General features: G+C 33.9%; 1 protein-coding gene across 4 annotated transcripts in view; it reads left to right on the top strand.

The window, feature by feature from the left end:
• LOC142336333 (uncharacterized) overlaps positions 1–15,568 on the top strand; it is a 41,501-nt gene extending 25,933 nt beyond the window's left edge. For all 4 annotated transcript variants that reach the window (XM_075385087.1, XM_075385089.1, XM_075385088.1 and 1 more), the window contains 4 exons: positions 3,107–3,594; positions 9,249–9,379; positions 11,645–11,718; positions 14,921–15,568. In XM_075385087.1, coding sequence (XP_075241202.1) covers positions 3,107–3,594; positions 9,249–9,379; positions 11,645–11,718; positions 14,921–15,195 — 968 coding nt within the window. In that variant the 3' untranslated portion in view covers positions 15,196–15,568. The remainder of the gene's footprint in view (positions 1–3,106; positions 3,595–9,248; positions 9,380–11,644; positions 11,719–14,920) is intronic.
• Positions 15,569–23,782: the final 8,214 nt, after the last annotated feature.

Genomic DNA, 23,782 nt, shown 5'->3' on the forward strand with positions numbered 1-23,782 from the left:
CTGCCTCTACTTAGGGCCCCCAGTTTTTAAAACTTGAGAGATTTTTTTAAAGGATGATAGTACTTGAAGTTCTAAAAAATCCGATAAAATATCAATCAAGCAGCAGGCAAATCAGAAATTGACATGTATTACTTTTAAGTTTTTAGGTCAAGAAGCAAGAAAAAAACGCATTCTATTGGGTACAAAAGGGCATTTATTTAGCAAGAAAATGTTAAGAGGTTTGTGATAGCTTTGTGGACACGATAGTGTTGTTTACCTAATTCCATATATATATAATAATAATAAAATAATAAATTGTTCTCAAGTATGTATAAACAAACAACATTGTTCAATGAGGTTTACATATACATACTCAAAAGGTCATCAAAAGGCAAAAAAGCCTAGTCGTTTGATGCCTTTGGGAAGCAGTTTGTTAGCAAATAGGGGTGGGGGTAGGGTGTTGATATAGGTTTGTTTTTAATGTTTAAATAGATTGAGTGACAGCAAGTACACGTGAGGAAACAGTTGAGTTTTTGTAAAAAAGGATAAAAATAAAAAAAATAATGTTTTAGACAATTGCTCAAAAAAAACTAATAAAAAAGTTCTATGATATCATTTCCTTGTATAAAATTTTCAAGAAAAGTATGGTGGTGTGTTTTAATTCCAGATTTGTAGCAGCTCTTTATCAAGTGAACATATTTTGAGTCGAAATTAAGTATATAATTTAGCAATTTCCTTATTCGTTTTCCAATTCTCTTTGGGTTGATACCAGTAAATTGATTGCTAGGTTTTAGTTTCTTACTTGTTGTTCTTTTCTCATCTAGCCTCACAAGCTCTGAATCCTCAATAAACCTGTTAAAAACTTCATTTTTATGTTCCCGCCTAATTTTTGTGGTTAAAAATTTTAAAAGCTCATAAATATGTAGCTCTTTCACCAGGAAGATTCCATATTTTTCCCGTTCGTTCGCTGTTGATTGATGACTTTGTTTCCTGAAAATAATTCGCAAAATTTGTTTAATTTGAACTTCGATAGACTTCAGGCTTGTCTTGCTTGCAGTTCCGTAAATAAGCACTCCATATTGTATAACCGGTTGAACAAAAGACTTATATACTAAAACTAATTGTTTAATGCTCAATATAAACCTCAGTTTGTAGAACAATTCCGTAAATTTGGTCAATTTTGCAGCGACGCTATTTATGTGTTTTTTGAAATCCAATTTGTTGTCCAGCAAAACGCCTAGATACTTTACTTCGTTGCTCATTTTACGGGTTCTATTATTCAGTCTTAGAACATTCATCATAGTTTTAAAACCTAAGTTTAGATTGATCGTTTTTTCAAAATTGAGCGTCAGTTTGTTACGGCTTAAGTAGAGGCCGATATTGTCAATATCACTTTGAAAAAGAACTTCAGTTGCACTTTTTTTTGGCTGCAGAGCAGTATCGTTGGCATAGAGCGTTATTGTAGAGCAGCTGCATTGTTGTCTGATGCCATTGACGTATATGATAAAAAGTAGTGGTCCTAAAACTGAACCTTGCGGCACGCCAAACGTAACAGTTCTTGGACTCGTTCTTGCAGCACCATATCTAGGAATTTGTTTTTTGTCAGATAAGTAAGATTTCATAATTTCAAGCATTGGGCCTCTCAAACCTATGTTAGCAATTTTTTTAAGTAGTAAGTTATGATCAACCGTGTCAAATGCCTTTTTCAAATCTAGAAACAAACCTATCGAGCACTTTGGCTGGTTTTAGTGTCCCTAGCGTTTTCAACAAAATGCGCTAATGCATCAATTGTTCCTCAGTGTCGTCGGAAACCATATTGATTTGCATCCAGGAGATCAAAAACTTCCAAAAAATTAGATATGTTGTTGTACAGAAATATTTCAAAGACTTTTGCAACAGTTGGAAATAGAGAAATTGGTCTGAAGTTAGATGGTTCCTGGACATCACCACTTTTATGTACTGCTACTATGATAGCTTCTTTCAGGCAAGGTGGAAAACTTCTTTCATCGATACATTTGTAGATTAATTTTGTTAGTATTGGCACAATTACCCATTCGAGTTTCTTCAAAAAAATTGTTCAGTTCAAAGCAACCTGTGCTATATTTGGTTCGCATTTTATTTATTATTTCCCGTACTTCCAGCGAAGTGGCCCTGGTTAGTCGCATTGATTGTACACTAATACTACTGCTTTTAGAAATATTCTCACTTTTAGACTCAAAATTTGATGCTAAGGTTTTACCAACTGTAGAGAAATAGTCTATGAATTTATCAGCTGTCTCTTTATTGAGCCTATCTTGCCATGCAACTTTGCCTTTTAATCTGCTAATGCAGTCAAAAAAAAGATTTAGAGTTTTTCTGACCATCTGCATTCATTAACCGCTGATAATACATTTCTTTTTTTCTTCTGATCAGTTTTTGCAGCTTGTTACGTAGTGCATTGAATTTGAGTTGGTCGTTTTTGTCTTTCGTTCTCATAAAATTTTGGTATTGTTGTCGTTTCTTGGTAGCTAGATGTTTTATTTCGTTTTCAATCCACAATTTTTTATTTTTTGTATCTTTACAAATTTTTGTAGGAACAAATTTTTCAACACATTTATTCAAGAGAAACTGAAATTTTTTCATGGCTTCTTCAGAACTTAATTGATCAAGTGTTAGTTCAAACTTCTGTAATTCATTTTGCTTATAAAACTGAAGATTAATAATTACGTTTGAATCATTAAGTTTTGTCCGCATTTTAATCATACGATCATCATCATTTTCTTTTTCTGAATGATTCAATTTGTGTCCCGAGAATCCAAAAAAGAGCGTATAATGATCTGTTAGCGTAGTTTGTGACACTTTCAGATCAATTTTTACGTTGGAATACACGGCATCAATACAAGAATTACTAGTCTTTGTTTCTCTAGTGCAGTTCGCATTTTCTGCATAATGCAGGTATATATATATATATATATATATATATATATATATATATATTTATATATATAATATTATATATATATATATATATATATATAACAAAAGATCTCTTATTGGAGATGATTGTTAGACGACCTGATATAATTTGTATAGTTAAAAAATTTTATGGAAACTCATGTCACTAAGTTCATGTATTTTGTTTGAACAGGCTTGAAAGAAAAGCGGCGCAGATTTCGACGAGAAAGCTCAACTGTCATCAAAAGCAGTACAAATAACATCACACCGTCATTGGTCAAATCTCCAACTTTAACAACAATGTCACCCAATCCGACCAATTACACCACCACAGAAACATCGCCAAAATCAACCAATCAGAACGCGCGATTGTCCAATGGAGGTCCACCAAACAAACCAATCAGAAACGGCTCTGCAATTCAAGCCTCAGACAGTGCAAATTCGAGCGTTGGTTCGATTCCCATCGGGGTCCCTGCGGTGCCACCTAGGGATGGAGGTTCGACGGATCCCATAATAGAAATGAGTCGTGTTGAAATGACGACAACAATTGCCCCGGGAGATCGGAGTTCTTCGGAGACTCGGCTACGACACGTAAACGGGGTTCTCAAAAGTGGAGGGCGCTATTCGGCAGTTGAATGTGAAAACAATGCTACGGATCCCGAAAGCCAGAAAAGCTCATCAGTAAGATCTTCTTCTAATTAATGTCAACTTTGCAAGGAGACCTGATTTAATTTATATCATAAGAGCTCGTACAATTGTAAGATCTTATGATATAAAATACCCCCTCAGATTTTTTAAACCAACTTTTCCTCCATTTTCACCCCCCCCCCCCCCCCCCTCAGACTTTATTGGCATTTTCACAAGTCGAGTCGTCGTCCTGAGAATGAATCAATTTTCATTTGTTTCAAGACAATCTCTAAAACATCCATTCAAAATCAATAAATCTCACTTCACTTACTACGTAAGGTAGCAGAAACCGAAACCCCCTTTAAGCCCTAAAGAACAAACAATCAAAGACCCGAAAGTTAAAGCTCTAGCCTTATTGTTCTGGCACCTCTTGAGAGAGGGGGGGGGGGAACTATACACTCAACTGTTTTTTTGTTTAGACAATTTTGATCGATCGATATATTCATCGTAGAGAGTTGTGAGTTGTGAGTGGTATCATTAAAAAGCCCGCCGAGCGTAGAATATGGAATTCTGGCAAAAATTTTGACTAAAATTTTAAAATTCAGCCTTTTTCATCAAAAATAGCACGAAATAAGCTACTTTAGTCCCCTTTGAATAAATTAGCCGGAAGTAATCCCTCAAAAACAACTAATACAATCTCTGTAAACTACAAAAAGAATTAGAAAAGCTCTCGTTTCCATTGAGTAGTCTGGAATCAAACTTCTGCCGTTTTTGCTAACTTTACTCTGTGATTATCAAAAACGCAGCATTTATTTTTGAACTTTTAACAAATAAGTTATCTAAATCTACTACATTCTAAACAATCAAGTGTTTTTTGTGGACAAACGGCAAAAAAAGTTGATTTCGGTCAAATCTTGGACTGTTGAAATCCAAAAAAAATTCAGATTGTAAACAGTCGGTCTTTTTTTTAAAAATTTTTTTTAATGTTAATTAAAGAACAGAATATTTCAGTTTAGAACTCTTTTGTGGTAGATCCAATTGGTTTTGTAAGCAGTTCAACTCCGAATTAATCTGTCCAGTTTTTACTAGTAAACTTATGGTCGTTTTAATTTTTAAAAATGTTTGATTTTTATATAGACAATGGTTTATTGAAGTTTGCCAATTTTTTATCCTAACTTAGTCAACCTGTAGCTTAGTGTCAGCAAAGAAAAAAGGCTTCTTCTTACTGTTCTTTCTAATGAATTAGATTTGTATCTGATTTGTGGTTTGACGCGTTAAGTTATGTTTATCTGGCTTTGGTACAACTAGATTTCACAATTTTTTTTTTGATTTTCAGGCATTGGCCCATTTTTCAAGATTTATTCTCATTTTCTCACATTATGACTTTATTCACAGTTCACATATTACATTTATGACGGACGTTGAGACACAATTGATGAAGTAAAAGTCTTTAAAGGCATAGATTATGGTTTTTACGGTGCTTCGACAGCCCTTTATCGAAGAACTCAATTGAATTTTTCACATTTGTCTTCAACTCTAGGTTTTATTTTGTCTTTTTTAGTCCTGTGAATTTTACCTGTTAAAGAAAGGTCTCATTGTCATTCTATGGAGGATTAAATGAGATATTTTTTTATTTTTTAGTAGATAGATGATGGCTTTCAAGACTTTGAAAGCAATTGTTTTTAAAAACCAAAATGATTTTCACTTCAAGTTTTTGTTCGTTGGGTCAATTTTTTACCTAGTCTTGTTAATTACAGGTCACATTTGACATCTTTGTCCTCAAAAGAATTTTTTATGTGTAGAATATCTAATGTTTTAAGCAATTCGTTTTGATATTACTGGCTTCGACACGGGTTTTGGCTAAAAAAGAAAATTTATTTTGGATTTTGTCTATATTTGACGTTCTTATGTAGAGATAAGACATGTTCTGAATAATTACAGGTCTCAAGTGTTTACTTCGGACAAGCAACCGAACCTATTTAATTATTTCCTTTTGTAGCTAATGCCTTTCATGACTTTGAGAATAATTGTTTTCCAAAATTACAAAGTATTACTTAATTTTTTCTGTGTTTTCTCTACATATTTCCCATTTTCATTAATGAGTGGTCTCATACCACGTTATTGGCGTTTAAGGAAGGTTCAAATGATTATATTTTGTGCGGCAAAATCTGGCTTTACAGCTTCGACAGCGTCATCTTGCAAATTTTAATGGATTTCTTGTTTGTTGTCTCTATTTGTTGTTCTGTTCTAAGCACACAAAAAATTGAATGATAGAGGCGTATGTGATCGTAATTATGTTGGATAGTTTCAATTGCTGTCTAATGGTTTTCATTACTTTGAAATTAATTATTTTTAAAAAATTAAGCTGTTTTTTAAATTGCTGTTTTTTGTTTTTTCTCTAATTGTTACCGAGTTTCATAATAGAGTGGTCCTATATCTTTCAAATGAAGTAAAAGTTTTTTATTTAGTTTCAGTTTTATCTGACGCTCTTTTCACCTTGTTAATAAGTTCTTTTTCATAAATTGGACATAAAGTTTTGGATGTAATAAATGTTTGTATTTAATGTTCTTTGATTTTGTTGTTGGTTTTGACTTGTTTTCTTAATAATGGCTGATCTCAGCAATCTAAAGCGGCATTTTTACTCCACTGAAGTTTTTGTGTTGGAGGCGCTTTTTTTGTTTATAGACATTTTTTTGAAAACTATTTTGTTGACATTTATGCCTGAAATATGGAGGAACTTTATGTGAGAACGCACATTACCGAATCGCCTTGTCATTTTTCGTTTTTTTTTTCAGGAAAGTTTTGTTTTTAATCAGTACAGACTACGCAGTTCTGTAAAAAATTTCAAAATTTATATTGGAAGTTCAATTATAAGCTAAAAATAAACTACAAAAACTTTGAACAGAAAAAACTGCCTTTGATGTGCTGAATTGAGAAAAAGTCAAAGCAACACATAAAAAAAATTTTATGTGTTGTTTTAATTTTCACTTGCTTTTCTAAAAACTTTTCTTGCTTTTCTAAAACTTGCTTTTCTAGACATTTGCTTTTTTCTAGAAAACTTTTCTAGAAAACTTGCTTTTCTAAACACTTGCTTTTCTAAAAACTTTTCAACTTGGTTTTTTGGAAGTAATTTTTTCTATTAAGGTTGATTTAACTAAAGATATCTCTCCATTAACTTGATAGCCAATGAAAAATTCTTTCAAGGCTTGAAAAGTTTGGCTCTCCATTTTTATCGGTAGACCCATTTCGCAAGGAAAAGTCCTGTGGGTGGATGAAAAATCGATTGTCGAAAAATCACAAAGATGAAGAACAACATAGTCTTTGCTCCAAATTTTGGTAAGAAACGTATTAATAAATTAAACACAACTGACTATTGGAAACATAGGAAACATGGGAAAATTTTATAGAAAATCTTCAAAGGTAATTTTTATTCAAGCTTCTGAAGGAACTTCTTATTATTTTTCTATTCTTTGATTCTGTCATTGTCTAGTTACGATCAGAAAGGTTTACACTTTGTGAAAAAGTCCTCCAGGATTGATAAGACATTTTGAATCAGCGTCTAAAATTTGTAGAAGCTTACGTCATCTAAGTGATCAATTATTTTGCTTCATAAAAGTTTACCAATCAGAAGTTTCAATCGTTATCATGTCCCCCTGAACTACTCTCCTCGTCAGACTGTTATTGAGTTATGAAAAGCGGAGGTGTGTCACGCTCTAATTAATCAACAGTTGCTTTTCTAACTAGAACTTGCTCTAAACGATCATTAACAAGAAAAGCAGTTAAACTGCAACCATACTTCACTTTTGAAAAGCAGGTCTGAGAAATACCAAAAATTTTGAATAAAATGACAGGAGCTTTGTATTCTGCAATAAATTCGACCACACATTTGTTTGTGGACATGAGTGAGGTTAGTTTGCGGCAATAATTGTAAGAAACTTGAAAATTTCTCGGAATAAAAAATTTAGAAACCGGAATTAACTAATTTAAAAAATTAAAAAAAAATCAAACTAAAACTTCAGTAATCTAACCAGAAATAGTCAGATTTGGAAATATAGAGTCCTCTTTGCAAACTAGTATCAAATTTATTGTACCAAACCAATAAATTCTTAAGTACGTATACATTGAATTTCTCAAATTGGCGGAGATTTTGTGAACATATGTAGATATGCATAGCAAAATTTTAAATTATTGAAAATTTGTAGTTAAGAAAGAATTGCAAAGTTTTTTTTCTGGTTAACAATAAATTGCAAGTTCGTTTTGTAGTTTTGCAAAATTTGCAAACTAATTTTTGCATTTACAAATATTTGGAAATCGAGTTTTAAAATATTTTTAAGTTTATAAAATTTTCAAAAAAGAATAACTATTCTATGCAATTCTTTTTCAAATATTTTACAAACTTTCCAATTATTATGAGCTGTTAATTTTACAAACAACAATTTTTTAAGTGGTAAACCAAAATATTATATGGAATGAAATCCGCCAAGGGAGATTATTATGTTTATTTTCAATAAAAAAGTAGGCCTTTTTTTGAAAAATCAAATTGAAGTTTGCCTTTGGTTTTCTCAAAAATTAAGTATTTTTTGGGAATCTGGTTTGTTGCAACTTGTGCTCAAAAGTCTTGGGAGAAGATTTTCGCCAATAAAATTTTTTGCCAATAAACACAATGAGAAGTCAGTATTGAGTTTATCTGTCGCTGTTTTTTGACGCTTAAATGGCGAGAAAAATAGTTCTGTTGATTTATCTAATTGTTCAATCGGAAGAATTGGATTAATGGCTCTCCTTTTTGAGAAAGTTTGATGATTTTGCTTCATGTGACAACAATTTTTAAATAGGAAACTCTTGGGCTTTTTGAGTTTTATTAATCAATATATATGTTTTACAATAAATGTATTGCATGATCAAAACGGACAGAAAAATTCAAATAAAAAATATCATTTTCCCAAAAGCGAGTTGCCGAAAAATAAGAGAAATTGTATTTCAAAACAAAAATGTTTGATGCTTTGAAGTCATCACTTTCAACAGCTGAAATCTAAAGAACATTTTTAGAAACGTTTTTTCTTAAATAAAATCTGACGATTATATAAACTTGGTTGAAATTTTTTTAACAACTACATTTGAACTCTGAATATCCAAACTACGGACAATCCAAATTTGTTTTTCTGTTTAAAGTTTGCCTTTTAGTTGTTTTACCACTCAATATCAATAATATAGCATCTAGATAACGATAAACTAATTTCTTATTTTTGGAGCTTATTATATAGTTGCCATTTTTTTGCGAACCGCCATCAACGTGTAACACCTGCGTTCCCAACTTCCCATTTTTTGAAGTTCAGAGCGCAGGTGTTTTATGTTGATTTCGGCTCTCAAAAAAGATTAGCAACTACATGATGGAAATAAGCTAATTCAAATGATTGAAGCCATTGTCAACGTTATCGGTTTGAAAAATTGTGATTATAGGCAGTGAAATAAAACTGTAAGCCCAATGGCTCTAAAGTTTTGGCATTTGTTAAAATTGAGGTATTTTTTATCGATTGAGGTAATTTTATCCCTTTAACTAATTACCGCTGATAACAGCTATTCCTACAAAATCCCCCTCTTTCACGGCAGTAACTCCAAAAAACCTGCGGGAGCTTCACAGAAAATTTTTTCTCGGCTAATTTTGTAATATTATTTTCGGGTGACACGGGTCATAACTGTTTTCTGTTCAGATCAAGTGCAAGCCGAGTGTGAATTGTTTCAAATTGAGGAAGTATCAAAAAGAGAACAGCCAGAATCTATCGCAAAATGAACAGTCCATGTTCCTAACTGCGATCGCACAACTGGAGCAAGTCCAGCCCAGGTATGAACCTACGCACGAGAACCACAATTTGGTTTTGTCATGACTTACAAATTTTGAGATACAGTTTTTCAATTGTAAAAAGATATTTGTTGATATCCTCTAGTGGACATGATAAAACCAAGTGTTGCAGCATGTTTTAAAAAGTAACTTACAGATGAAAGTTTTCAGAAAAAAAATCGGAAATGAGGAAGCTTTACAACTTGACAGTCTGAAAGTCTTAATTTTTTTTTTAAAAAATGCTAAAATCTGGAAGCTCAACTAGTATTTTTCTGGATTGATTTTAAAAGACTGCAATTTATTCAGAAACTAAAATCTTTCAATGCCAGTCATCAATCATGTCATTCGTTTGCTTTTTGAAAAGGCAAAAAAAGATCTAGAGGGTAGGTTGTGTTACCCTCTCGCAAAATGAACACGAAGAATAGACAATGTGCGTTTGCATATAGCGTTCCGACCCTTCAGAAGTCAAAAGATTTTGTAAATTATTCTTGAGGTTTAGTGAAACAAATTGTGTCCGAGTTTTTGAAAAAAAAATTTTACGTGCTTTATATGAAATCCGAGAGCTATGTTAAAGCGTTTTATGTCATAAATCATTGCTTATTTCATAGTAGCATGAAATCTATCTGATTTATTTGAATTTCAGGAGCCGCCAAGGAAATGAAACAGAAAAATACAAAAACTTCGGAAATCTTTACATCCTTTTTTTTCGAAAATATTTTGAAAAAGCTTAGAGAACATTTGCTTATTTAGAAAAAAATTGTGTGAACTGAAAAAGAATTAATGCACAGTCCATTTTAGTTCCTACGATTTATTATTCAAATATTTAAAATAGATGTTTAAAATTTGCAGAAGCTAGAAAATAATTTTATCAAAACTGAATTTTTTAGCCAAATTTTGTGCTCCAGAAAGACAATTTAAGACAGCACGCTTTATGCAGTAGAAGCCTAAATATTAATGCATTTTTTGTAATGAAGCAAAATAAACAGTTTGAAAAGGTCCATGTAAACTATCGTTTTCATTGCTTCAAATAAAAAATTGAAAGCGTTATTATTAATGATTTACTCAATAAGGCTCTGTAAAAATTTAATTGACGCACAAAACAGTCAATTCTTTCACTGTTTTTCCTGTAAAAAATGTCACAGTGATCAAAAACTTGCAAAATATAATTTCCATATAGAGATAATAGATATTTGAATCGACGATCTTTTTGCATATTTTGTTTGAGAAGGATAAAACTCATATACATTAAAAAACTTCAACCTCAAAAGTTTTTTGACAAAAAAAACCGAAAAAATTATCTTGAAAGGTCAATTAAAAATGATAATGAGTTCAGCAAACTTCAATTAAACAAAAAAACCATTTTGAGTCTTAATTCAATAAGTACTGAAATAAATTGTTTGCACGGAGATGAGAAAAACTTAGATAAGTTAATAAGTAAAGGTAAGTTGAACGGTGAAAGAATGTGATAGTTTTATTAGTTCAAGTATCTCAAAATTAGAGTCTAGAAAGTTTCATGGAGAAAAGAGATTCATGCTGAGGAAAAACGTATTCTCATAAAAACGTAGTTTTTCTAAAAGTAATCAGAGTGTTTTTAACCATTTTCGTCATTCATTCCTATCTTAAACGTGATATTTATGGAATTTGATAGATTTGGTTGAGATATTATTAAAAAAATACTCCATTAAGTCTTCCATATTTTACAAATACACAGTTTTAAACGTATTTGAAAGGCAAGAAAAACATTGAAAACTTTGAACCTGATTTTTATTGCGTTGATAAACTTTTTGAGAGTATGTCAATGATAGCACTCTTGATTTTCTTCGTAAAGAATAACTATCGGCGAATATTGACTTGACAAAAGCCGCTCTGGTAGCATAAGTTCTATAACTCGCAATTAAATCTGAGGGTCAGAACAAAAGAGCTCTAAAAATTTTCAGCATTCCCTTCTCCAATAAATTGACGCAGTTGTACTTTGTGAGTCATGGAAGGTGTTTTTCAACTTAATTGAGAAGAAAACAGATCTTGATATGGATCTCCCTAAAAAGTTTTAATGTTAACGCAATGTGTTTTAAAAAATTAAAAACTTTATCGATATCGTCACATTTTTGAAAACTTTTTCGCAGAAAATCCATTTATCGCTTATTTTGGCGAGCTGCATCAGGTATTGCTTAGGTGGAAACTAAAAAATGTTCAATCTAAGTGTGCAATCACATCAACGCAGTCTTTGAAAATTTTCTGTTAATCAGTCTTTTTTGTGATAATTTTCAGGTCTCGCTTGGCTAATTGTGAACTGGTGTTCTTCGGACCCGACCCAGAAGGCTACAACCCCGTCTTCTACTCAGGTAACGTCAAAAACCCTGTGACAAAGAAGGTTTTAAAAAAAAGTGTTTTAAAGTGCTCTGAATTCTATAAAGAAATTTCAGCGTAAAAATTTACACATTCGCTAATTATGCGCATAGGAACTGATGATGAGCAGGTCTAGAACTGAGATGGAAATTAATTTGATAGAATCTTGCAAGGTGTTCTATATAAGATGCTTAATGTAAGATGATATACTCTTACGAGATATTCAGCAACTCTTACGAGATATTCAGCAATATTCTTAGAAAACCTTACATCATAAAATTCGACAATTGGATTTTAGCACGATTAACTTTGTTTCTTACAAGATTCTTCGAAGTGAAGTTATTTAGTTGATTTTTAGGTTTGCATGCCATTGTTCGGTCGTTGTGTTAGAATCTTGAGTTTAACTGGTCGAAAGACAAAAATAAATCACTGTTTTGCAAGCATGTTCATGATTTACTTTTGGTCTCGACTAAGAGTGAAATTGATCAATTTGTCACTATAGCTCAGTTCTTGCAACACTGAAGTGCAACAAATCCACTATGGTTTTATTTCATTTCTTTCCTGCAACTAGTGCCCTTTTCGAAGTTCGCCCCAACTTTACTGACAGGTTTGAAAAATCAGTACCTAGCGCAAAATTTGCACAATTTTTTAAGATATCAACTCAATTTGGAGAGATACGTTGCTGAATGCACGGGGACCATGGTTTTTTTGAAAATTTTAGTTCAAGCGAAAATTGCATTTGATTAGTAGCTGATTAAAAAACTTTGGCCATAAAAAAGTTACTCTTAACAAATTAATTAATATCCGATAACTTTGAAATCGGCAATAAAATTTGAACTCAAATTTTTGGGCTTATAATTATGCTTAACTATTCCGAATTTAGTACTTCAACTACCTCGTTTCTTATCTTAAGCTCACATAATCCATATTAGATCTGCCGTATTTGCCTGCTTTAAATTGACCTCATTTTCTTCTGCTGATAAATACAAATTGAAAGAGCATTCAGATATCAAATTCGTCAGTTAATTGTCAACTTCAAATTGTCAACTTCAAATTTAGAAATCTACTTTCAGCACACGTTCAGGGGCAAAATCTACGAAAAGAAATTTTCAATTTGCTCCTTAATTGATCCTCATTTACTAGTTTTCTCATTATATAGCAATTATTTTGTGTTATATTCCACATGCAACTGAGGTTGCAAATAAATTTTACCCACTAAGTCTTGTGTTCGGAGAGAGGGGGAGGGGCTGATTATCATCTCAAATCAATGCTGATTCGTGATTTTGCAACATTAAACTGTGAGAGCAGTGATACATAATCGTTTTTTTTTCATGGCTTTTTGCATGTTTTAACCAGTGAATCAAAATTGATGCAACTTGATAAAAACAATAAAACATGGTAAATATTGGCATGGCGTTTGTTATGAAAACACAAGGGTATGTACAAACTTGCGCGGTCTTTGCATGGGTATCAATTAACATCTTGACAAGATAACCAAAAAAGATCAATCATGACATGGGGAGACATACCAAGCTGTGAAAATTAAAGATTTGAACACCTTTAAACAAGATCTATCTTGAAATTATTAGATTAAGAACGAATTATCGAGAAATGTTTTAAGTTTAGCACCGTTAGGTTATTAAACAGAAATTGGGCCTACTTTTACCGATATAATGAAAATTTAAAACTGACAAAAGCTGGTAACGCACACAGTACACAGCTTAAACAAGACCACTACTGGGAAGACTGTCCCGTTAAAAAGCCTCAAAATAACTCTCACATAAATTTTTTAACATGAGATCAGTTTTGGGATCTTTTCTGTTTCCTGTTTGCCCCCACCAGTCGATTTGCACCACTTACACATGTCATAGCATATTGTTTGCATTTCATAAAATTACATATACACTTAAGCACTAACGCCGTTTTTAATTTAATTATGCAGCAAACTTTTGAAATTAACGCATTTGCAGTAATTCAAATTGGCTTATAATGTAAGCAGACAAATAAAATTGCCTGTTTTTATCATTTTTGCGCTTATCTTTTAGCGGCTTTTTTCTGTTGTTGCCCCCAGCCTTATATAGCCAGTCTATTTGCACCCCCCAAATATGTACTTTTGGTCCTTAGAGATCCCTTATTTCAGTCATGATAAACTGCCGGTACCGGTAGACGAATTGATGAATTTTTTCTTCCGGTTGTCAAAAAAAATTAGTACCATAAATCTATTCCTGTTAAAGAAAAGCGCAAAATTTTTTAAAACACAGATTATTGTTTGTCTGCTTACATTATAAGCAAAGTTCGATTACAGTATACGTCTTAATTTCAAAACTTCGGGGCATAATTTAATTGTAAATGCCGTTTGTATATAATTGTATATGTAAGTGTATTAAATGCAAACAATATGCTATAACATGCTATAAGTGGGGGTGCAAATGGTCGTGGGGGCAATAACATAAAAGAGCCGGATTAGCTTTATGGTAGTAATTTTGTTGACAACTGTTAACAAAGATCCATCTCATCTTGTACCGGTGCCAGCATTTTATTAGGAGTAAAATAAGGGTTCTTTAAGGACTAAAAAGTAGAAATGGGGGGGTGCAAACAGACTGGTTATATAGGACGGGGGGGCAAAAACAAAAAAGATCCGAGTTTAGAGGGAACAAATAATAAAAGAAGTTTTGGTTTACATTTATAAAATTTTATCTTATCACGAATTCTTTTTTATGCAACTTATTTTGTAGCGTTTTAACGGGGAAGGCTTCTAAAATATTGACTCAATGAAAGCAAATTTTTCGATGTTAATCTTGCATGATCTTGCAATAGGATGTTAATCTTGAAAGAATCTTACAAGATCTTGCAAAATTGACATCCTCTTGCAAGTCTTTGTAATATTATGATTGTCTTGGAAGAGCTTGCTAGATTAACATCTTTTTACAAGAATCTTGCACGACTAAAATCCTGTCTCGGCCAGAGGTCCGAAAAAGCATTCATATGTTAAAATTAGCAGCCATAAATAAGTACGAAACTTCTCCATTTTGCTCTATTTTTTTGCTACGCGGAAGCTTAGTAAATCTTGATCTCTGGTTTTTTTTGCATAAATTTAAGAACACAGAGAGACTATATCTGATATTACACGATAAAAGTTGCGAAATCATTTGGTCCACACATACGATCTGTAGATGTCTTTAAATTTTAACTTTTAAGGTTCTCGGAGGAACAAGTACTTGTGTGTATGGCAAGAAGACAGACAATCGGCCGAGTTCATTGTCAGACAAGAGCCGACTAACTACATGTCTCGCAACTTCGTCATCTTCTATCTTGTAATCGTGGCCTTTCTCTTTCTACTAGCTTATCAGTATTGGCTGACGAAACACATAATCGAATACACGATTGAGAAGTTCGTGTCGCAGCCAATGAAATTCGAGATGCTCAGCTCCAGTTCTCTCACTCTTCGTGCTAAAATACTCGGACCGCAATAGTAGTTAGTGTATGATGTTAGCAAATGTATTTTGAAATTAACCTAATCACCAAAAATTGAAGCAATATGAATTATCCACCCTGTATAAAATGTAATGACCTGCATAATGTTGCAATAACCGGGTTCTGTAATCATATTTTTTGTCAATATCAGATCAAATTTGAATTAATTATCAATTATTGACTTAAGCTGAATTTGATTCAAAAGAAAAAAAAGAATTAAGCAAAGTTTATTGTGACGTTTGCCCTTGTATCTAATATTTTGAAGACCATGAACTGCAATAAACTTTACAGTAAGTTTTGTTGAATTTAGTTTAGAAATGATATTATGGTGTCTAAATTTTATCAATGACAATATATTTTTTGTGGCAAGTACTTTTCTATTTCTCTAAAATGAGGAAATTAACTTGTGGGGCCGGGTTTTCTTCAACGCAACCGTCTCTACTAGTAACTGTATTCAATCTATCAGCAATCAGTCCTCCTTTTTGGTACTCAATAGCAAATACCCTTTCTCAAGTATGCTGAAAGTATTGCAATTATCCCGGGTCGAGGGGTCAGCAGCTGCAAGCGGATAATTTTGTAAGAAATCCACTGAATGTGCTGAAATTATGTAAGATTTGTGCTGAATGCGCTGAAAATTGAGAATTTGGTGGCGAATCCGCTGAAAAGAAATATTTCAGCACCTTTCAGCGCATTTCTTGCATAAAATCAGCATATAATTAAGCACTTTTCTTACATAATTTCAACACTCTTCTTACAAAATTTCAGCAGCTTCTCAGCACCTTTCTTACATATTTTCAGCTCTTGTGAAAATTTAAAATTCAGCAGATTCAGCGTTTTTCTTACATAATTTTACGTGCAATTTTTTTGCTCACTATTGCTCATAACGTAGTCAGCATGTAGGATCCTTCACCTTTTGCACTTCTGAAGAGCCACGAATCAATAAAAAAAAATTTGCGGGGCTTTTCTTAAAATTAAAATTTATTTGTTTTGAAAAACAGACCAACTGATAAACGTCACACTTTCATCATATCAGAAGCCAAAACAACTCAAAAAGTTTCAACTTGTGCAAGGAAGCCGTTGAAAATGCATAAGATAAGTGCTGATATTGTGTAAGATAAGTACTGAAAGCTTCGTAAGAATTGCGCTGACAGCCGCTGAAAATTATATTTTTCAGCAGTTGAATCTTACATAACTATCCACTTAATGTGCTGAAAAGTGCTGAAATTATGTAAGAAAGGTGCTGAAAATTCAGCAGATTAAGCGGATTAATTTGTAAGATTTATCCGCTGAAAAATATATTTTTTCAGCGGTTGTCAGCGCATTTCTTATAAATTTTGACGAATTCCTCGACCCGGGATCACAAGGTTAGATTAGATCTCAAATAAACTAACAATTATTTGAGCAAAAATATAGATTTTTCAACGAGTCCGATTATTTGGGAATTTTAAGCACTTATTCGTTCAATTAACCTAAATTTTAGCGTGTCCTGTGCCTTGCGAGTCATTTTTATGCCTCAGTGGCTCATGGGAATTGATGTGAATCTATCACCATTGAACGAGAGATGCGGTTGCCATTTTACACTTTCAGATAAACACTATTATTGAGCATAGTTATGTTAATGTTTACAACATCCTTTCTTACAACAAGGAAAATTTGGCCAGCGCTTTTCGAATCAATAGGAGAATCAAAAGAAGTATTTATGCAGTTTTTAATTGCGATATATCGCAACGATCAGAACTGGGGGTTAAGTTAAAACTTCCATATAAACAAAACTTTCTTGCCTGATGTTGGTGAAACAATTTTATTGAACAATGGCTACTAAATTGAACCGAATTGTTACTTCAAATTTATTCATACCACACGTTTATCAGTGTACATAAACCAGAAATTTGAGTGATTAATTCGGCCTTCCCATAATCAGTGATGGCCATAAACCAACTTGATGATCTTCCCTGTAGATACCAATGGAGAACAAGGCGTCAGGTTAGGAGAACAAGGCGTTAAGTGCAAAAAATGCACTAATACTCTCCATATAACGGGAAAACCTTGTTCATACTTCAGGTGTAAATTGACCATTATCAGTTTAACTATATATAGAAGGTTTTATTACCCGCAAAATGCTGAATCCTGTAATGGCTGGGTGACGTCTTTTTTGGCAAAATGTCGCGCAGAGACAAACTCAAAACCGAGGGTATAATTTCGGACCTACAGATAACCAATAATATTCTTAAAATGTGCGGGCAAGATGAAATTTTTAAACATAGGAGCTTAATGAGTCCCGGGGATTTGAAGACAATCCGTATAAAGACATCAGATCGGCTATTCAGAATTATTTTTCTTCAAAAAAAAGAGAGAAAATGGGAAAGGGCTAATGTAACGACAGTAAAGACTAGAGAAACCAACGATGATTTTCTTGCGCGCCTAAGAGAAGCAGACACTAAAAGTGGACACTAAAAACAGTGACCAAACCCGAGGTAGAGTTGGTAAAAATAAAGTTTATCTCAGTTTTGAGAGATGCTGGGTCACAATTAAGACTATTAGACGGCATCAAGATTAAACCAACGATGACTCTTCGTGAAATTACAGATAGCCTACAGCTCAGAGGTAAAAAAATGGCTTTTGCGAGTTCTTCAACGGATAATAAACCAGTCATAGAGAAGAAAAAATCGGGATACAACAAAAACGCTTTCAAAAAACTGAGTGAAAAATTCACTGGTAACAAAGGCAATGGTCATTTGGGTAAGAGATGTGGAGGTAAGCCACACAGTAGCAAGCCATGTCCAGCTTTGAACAACATTTATAACACCTGTGATTAGGTGGGACACTTTGAGAAAATTTGCAAAAGTAAAATCCAGCCTAGGTAAGGGAAGTCCGACCAGAACAACAACTTCTGTGAGGAAGAGGGTAAGTTGTCTGGTCAAATATCTCCCAAAATGGACATGGGAATCTACTATACACGGAAAAGCGCATTTAACATCTCAGGGACATGAGAGTACATCACAGTAAAAGACCATAAAATAAAAATGCAAGTTGATACTGGTAATGATAGTACTGTGATATCAACATTCAAGTGGACTGAGCTTGATAAACCTCAATTAGACGGGAAAATCAGTCATCTTGTGGCCTATGTCACTAGAAAGACTAGCCGAGGATCAAGGCTAGAAACATACCCCTACCTCCACAAGACAGGGTCAAAGAGAAACTTTAGACCATGTTACGACAAGGCATTCTGGAGCTGGTGAAAATTGGTGGGGTCGCAAAAGCGGCCGCAGTAGATTGGAAGCGGAAAATTTGTGCTCTAAAACTATGCGTAGACCTGAAAGTTCACATTAACGGCAAAACTTTTGAGGAGAATTATACATTCTCTGACATGGAGAGCATACTCCACAATCTCCATGATGCTTCTGACTTTGCAAAAATGACTTTTCAGACACATATTAACAAATCGAATTGGACGAGTACTCAAAAGAAAAATGTATAGTCGACATATCGCAAGGGTTGTTCTAGATATGCAGGCTTTCTCAGAGCTTGAAGAATTCTTCATCCATCTTCCAGAGCTGCATCGAGTCAACTGTCAAAGAAATTAAAGGTGTGGTTATCTTTCAAGCTGATGTACTGGTATTTGGAACAACAAAGGAGCAATACGGGAAACGATTGCTTGAGGTTAAAAGTCAACTACGTGAGAGGAGTTTCACAATCAATGAAAAGAAATCCAACTCGAAACTAGTCTCAAGTTTTAGTTTTCTTTGCTCTTTGCTGAGCATATTTGTGTTAATGTTTACAACATCCTATCTTACAGGGAAATTCTGTTCAGCGTTTTTCGAATCAATAGGGGAATTTGTTTCCAACAATTGGCTGCTTCGATTTTCAGGGAAGAATAGTACTAGAAGGTTGAAGCGAACGGGTACAGAGCCGCATAAGAACCATGATAATCGGAGCCAGGTGTTTAAATTTGATTGGTGATTGGCCAAAAACTGTGATTGATTGAAAAGAAAATACAGGAAATTTGAGAAACGCGGAACAAATTTGATGTAATCGTTCGATTAACTAATGTGTGTGGTCGGAAGGGTTAAGATCACGGATAGGGCTTCGGTACGATGCCTCACACAAAATGACTTTAAATTGATCAGCTTAAAACGGAGCAATTAGAGAAGGGGGATTGGGGGGGGGGGGGGGGGTTCTAATATTAATTTTGGAAAATTTATTTTGCGCTCGTTTTTGTTTTGCGGCGTCCGCTACTTTGTCAACGATACTTAATGATACCATTTAGCTACACCTCAATTACGCCAATATCATTTCGGCGCTATCGCTTAGGTCATTTCTTTGAAATATTTACACTAATTTTCGCTTGCAGAAGGAACTCTTGACAAATTACTTGCCTATATGATGATCTGAAAACATTTTTCTGAAATATAGACTCTGAGATTTATCTATTGCTAAGATGCTTCCTCGCATTTTTTTCTTTTATTATGGTCTTCACAATTTGGGGCAGGACCTGAGCAATGGAAAAATATTACAAAATATTACAAACTTAAATTTCTATTTTGAGTATTTTAAAGAGTGATTACGCTTCTAGTGAAATGGCTGATCGCTATCTTGGGGTTAGGCAAGAAACTGATATTAAATTATATGCACGAAAAAAACAAAAAATTCCAGATTTAAATCTGAGATGAGCCTCGAAACAGACAGCAGATAGCCAAATATGATTTACTACGTAAATTTAATCTGAAACTTTATTTCTCTAATTGAGCAAATTTCACATGTGAAAAGTTCTTCACTTGCAATTAGGATCAATTGTTCAGCACTTATGTTAACTTTTCACAAAGCATTCTGAAGTTTTCAAACTGCATTCAATCTTCACAAATTTTTCGGAAGATTTCACAATTGACAATAAATTGGTCCGCTTTCTTGCAAAAAGGTTTCATTCCCAACATTTCCCCTCCAAATTGAAGTCGCCTTGAAATCAGGAGAAAAATGAACTGGTTTGCTGCAATTTTGATCTTCTTGTCTTCCAACTCCATTCTTGGAGTTAATTCAGACGATACAACCACACCGGAAATACCGGAACAGTTTAAAGATTTGGATAAATGGATGGACCACATGAACGAACGCAAATTCCACCCACGTGATGATTATCACCCTATCCATCAAGACATCGACATAACGTGCGTCATGTGTGAATATTTTGATTTGAGAAAAAAATCGGTAATGTTCTCCTTATTTTGTTTTTTAAATATCAAAACTATGTTAGCACCTAGTAGCTTTGCGAACTGTTAATCAATTTTTAATCAAATTTTGAAACATATTTTTACACCTTCACAAGTGTCTTCTCATTAAATTGAGATGTACGAAGTAGTAACTTATCAGAAATCCCACTTTGATATTGATGACCTCGGTCCAAATTTCAATGGAAATCAAAAATCGTCCGATGATTTTGTGGAAAGATTCCTTTTATTCTGCAATTCGGATCGAGTTCATCAACTTCACAATGAGGTTGCTCAACTTTGGCTTCTCAACATTGATCGTTGTTGTGAAAATTGTTTTCACAGTTTGATCAGAATGTTGTTGTAAAACAAGGTCAAAAACAAAATTTTTGCTTCGCAAAACTAGAGGGTGCTAAGTTAATTTTTGGTATTCAGTAGAATTCACCTCCTCTTTCTTGTAGTTAACTATGAAAAAGCTAATTCAGTCAACATTGCCTGGCGTGGGTAGATATGCTGAACGGCGAAAGTAAGTTAGCAACCCCTATATTTACGAAGTAAAAAATTCAATTTTTGAGGCAATATTACTCAAAACTAAAATCAATTTGTACACCATTGATCCCCTACACTTGTCCTCTTGCGTACCTATGAAATTCAGATAGAATGCAAAGTTCACTTACCACAATCTCCAATGTAAAGTCCATGAACTTCATTCAAGTTTCATTTTATTTAAAAAAGAGAGCTGTCACAGGATCAGAATCTATTCATATGTTTTCTCTCGCTAAAGTTTAACGCAACTGCAACCTCAACCATAGTTGAACAAACGTGAGAACATTTTGAGACAGCCTTCTTGTTGCTGAGAAACTTGGCTGACGTTCATCAACTTTATACTGGAGTTTCTGGTAAGTGAAGCTTGTGTTCTATCTTGATTTCATGGGTACGCAATAAGAAAAGTAAGGGGGATCAATGATTTCAAATCTGTTTTCGAAATTTGAATTAAAATTGCTGTAAAGTTGCCTCAAAAAATGAACTTTTACTTCGTTAACCTAGGGGGTGCTAACTTACTTTCACCGTTCAGTATATCTACTCACGTCATGCAACGTGGACTGAATTTGCTTTTTTCATAGTTAACTACAAAAAAGAAAAAAAAGAGGTGAATTATACTGAGTGCCAAATGTATCTTCGCATCACTAACAAACTTTTTTTTATATTTTTTTACTTATTTATATCACTAAAGCCCTTTGGGCAATAGTTCTCTAGAAAAGCGCGTTTCTCGAAACTGCAGTAAGCATAATTAGAGAACCCAGGTAACGAAATTTTGGGTGGCTAAACATGGAGGCACGTGTAATTAGCAATTAGCAAGAGCAAAAGTGAAATGCTAAGTTTTGCGGTCCTAACTTAGCAGCCCTAACTTTTCGGCCGTAACTTAGCGACCCGCTCGCCTTAAGGAAACATAATTTTTAGCGGTGAGGCCTAACCCACTAAAACTTTTGACAATTCCCATCAAAGCCTAAACCGAAAGAACTTGCCTCACCTTGTAAACGGAAACATTTTGCTTATTCACAACTTTTAAAAGGCTTCACCAAATACTGTCCACACCATTCCCTCTCTCCCAGCAACCATTTTATTAGCTTTGGAAATGTTTGGAATAAGTTTTTGATAGGATGTTACGGATAGGGGATGTTTCTAAGGTGGTCTGTGTTCTGTGGTAAAACGTGTATGATCATAAATCCAAAAGTAATAATAATAAACAAAAGAATAACCTCATCCTTGCAGGACTATTTCCGATCTAATCAAATGCAATGTGAACTTTTGAAAACTTTTTTGAAGCCAGCACATGACTATACGAGCCAGCAAACAAAAACAAAACTTGAGCTAATTCAATGTTCCAGGAATTATAAAAATGCTCCTGACGTTAGTTACAGAAAGAAATCTCAGCTTTCTGGTGGTAAAAAATTCAATATCTCTCGAAGAATTGAAAATAGCGGTTTCCAAAAAGACAAAGAAAGTATCATGATAGCAAAAATTTTGATGGCGATGACGAATTAGAGCAGAAATTGATTGAAACAGCTGAAAGGCAAAGAAAAATTGCTAAACAAAACTCTCAATTTTAATTTTAATTAAAGTTCATCCCCTTCGTACCCTTCTGTTCTGTAAAGAAAGTAGCCTATGAATTTTAGCTGCCCCCGGGCCTGACCCGGCACTCGGGTGCAAGCGCGCTCGTGTCAGGGCACTAAATCCCTCGGGCAGCTAAGATTCTTGTGCTAACATAAACTTAGAGAACCCTGGGTACAAATTTTTTGTCGCTGAAACTTGGAGGCACATTTAGCACATGCAAAAATGAAATACTTAGATCTGCGGCCCTAACTTAGTGGCCCCAGTTTAGCGGCCCGCTCGGAATAAGCAAACATAATTTTGGCGGTGAGGCCGAACCCACCAATACTTTTGACATTTCCCATCAAAACCTGACATTAGCCATTGCCAAATATGGCAACAAAGGTGTCATGATAGCAGTGATTTAAGTTGCTATGACCAGTTGGAGCAGAAATTGATTAAAAGAGCTGAAAAACAGAAAAAAATTGTAAAAATTGACGAAAAAGTCTCATTTAATAATTTGCAAAATTGTGCACTTTTTTTCAATTTTATATAAATTTTACCCCCTTCTTACCATTTGGTTCTCTAAATAAGTTACCACATGAATCTTAGCCTTCCTCGGGTCAGGTGCCCGACACTCGGGCGCAATAGCCCTCGTGTCAGGGCACTAACTCCCTCGGGCAGCTAAGATTCATGTGCTAACATATACTTAGAGAAACCAGGGTAGAAATTTTTAACAAAAACTGAAAAAAGCGGTTTCCAAATATGGCAATAAAGGTCTCTTGATAGCATTGATTTCGATAGCGATGACCAATCGGAGCATAAATTGAATAAAATAGCTGAAAAACAGGAAAAAACTATAAAAAATGACGAAACCTTCTCATTTAATAATTTGCAAAATGTACACTTATTTTCAATTTTTTTTTAAATTTAGCCCACTTCGTACCCTTTGGTTCTCTAAATAAGTTAGCACATGAATTTTAGCTCCCCATGGGTCACGTGCCCGGCACTCGGGCGCAAGCGCCCCCGTGTCAGGGCACTAACTCTCTCTGGCCGTTAAGTATATGTAAGAGTATAGTTCTCTGAAGCCTAAGGCAGTATTGCTGAAGGCTTCCCAGAAAAATACTCTAACTTTTTTAGACCCCATTTTCGCTGTTCAAAGCTAAAAAAGAGAATTCAATTAAAATTTATAGTAACATTGCAATTCTGCATGTTTCCAAAGAACACTTTTTCATAAAGTCGTTTTTTCTTAGAGACATTTTCATTAGTTTTTTCTTCTATTTCTGCTTTT

This window comes from Convolutriloba macropyga, chromosome 3 (genome assembly GCF_964194025.1).
Source record: "Convolutriloba macropyga chromosome 3, txConMacr16.3, whole genome shotgun sequence".
NCBI lineage: Eukaryota > Metazoa > Xenacoelomorpha > Acoela > Convolutidae > Convolutriloba > Convolutriloba macropyga.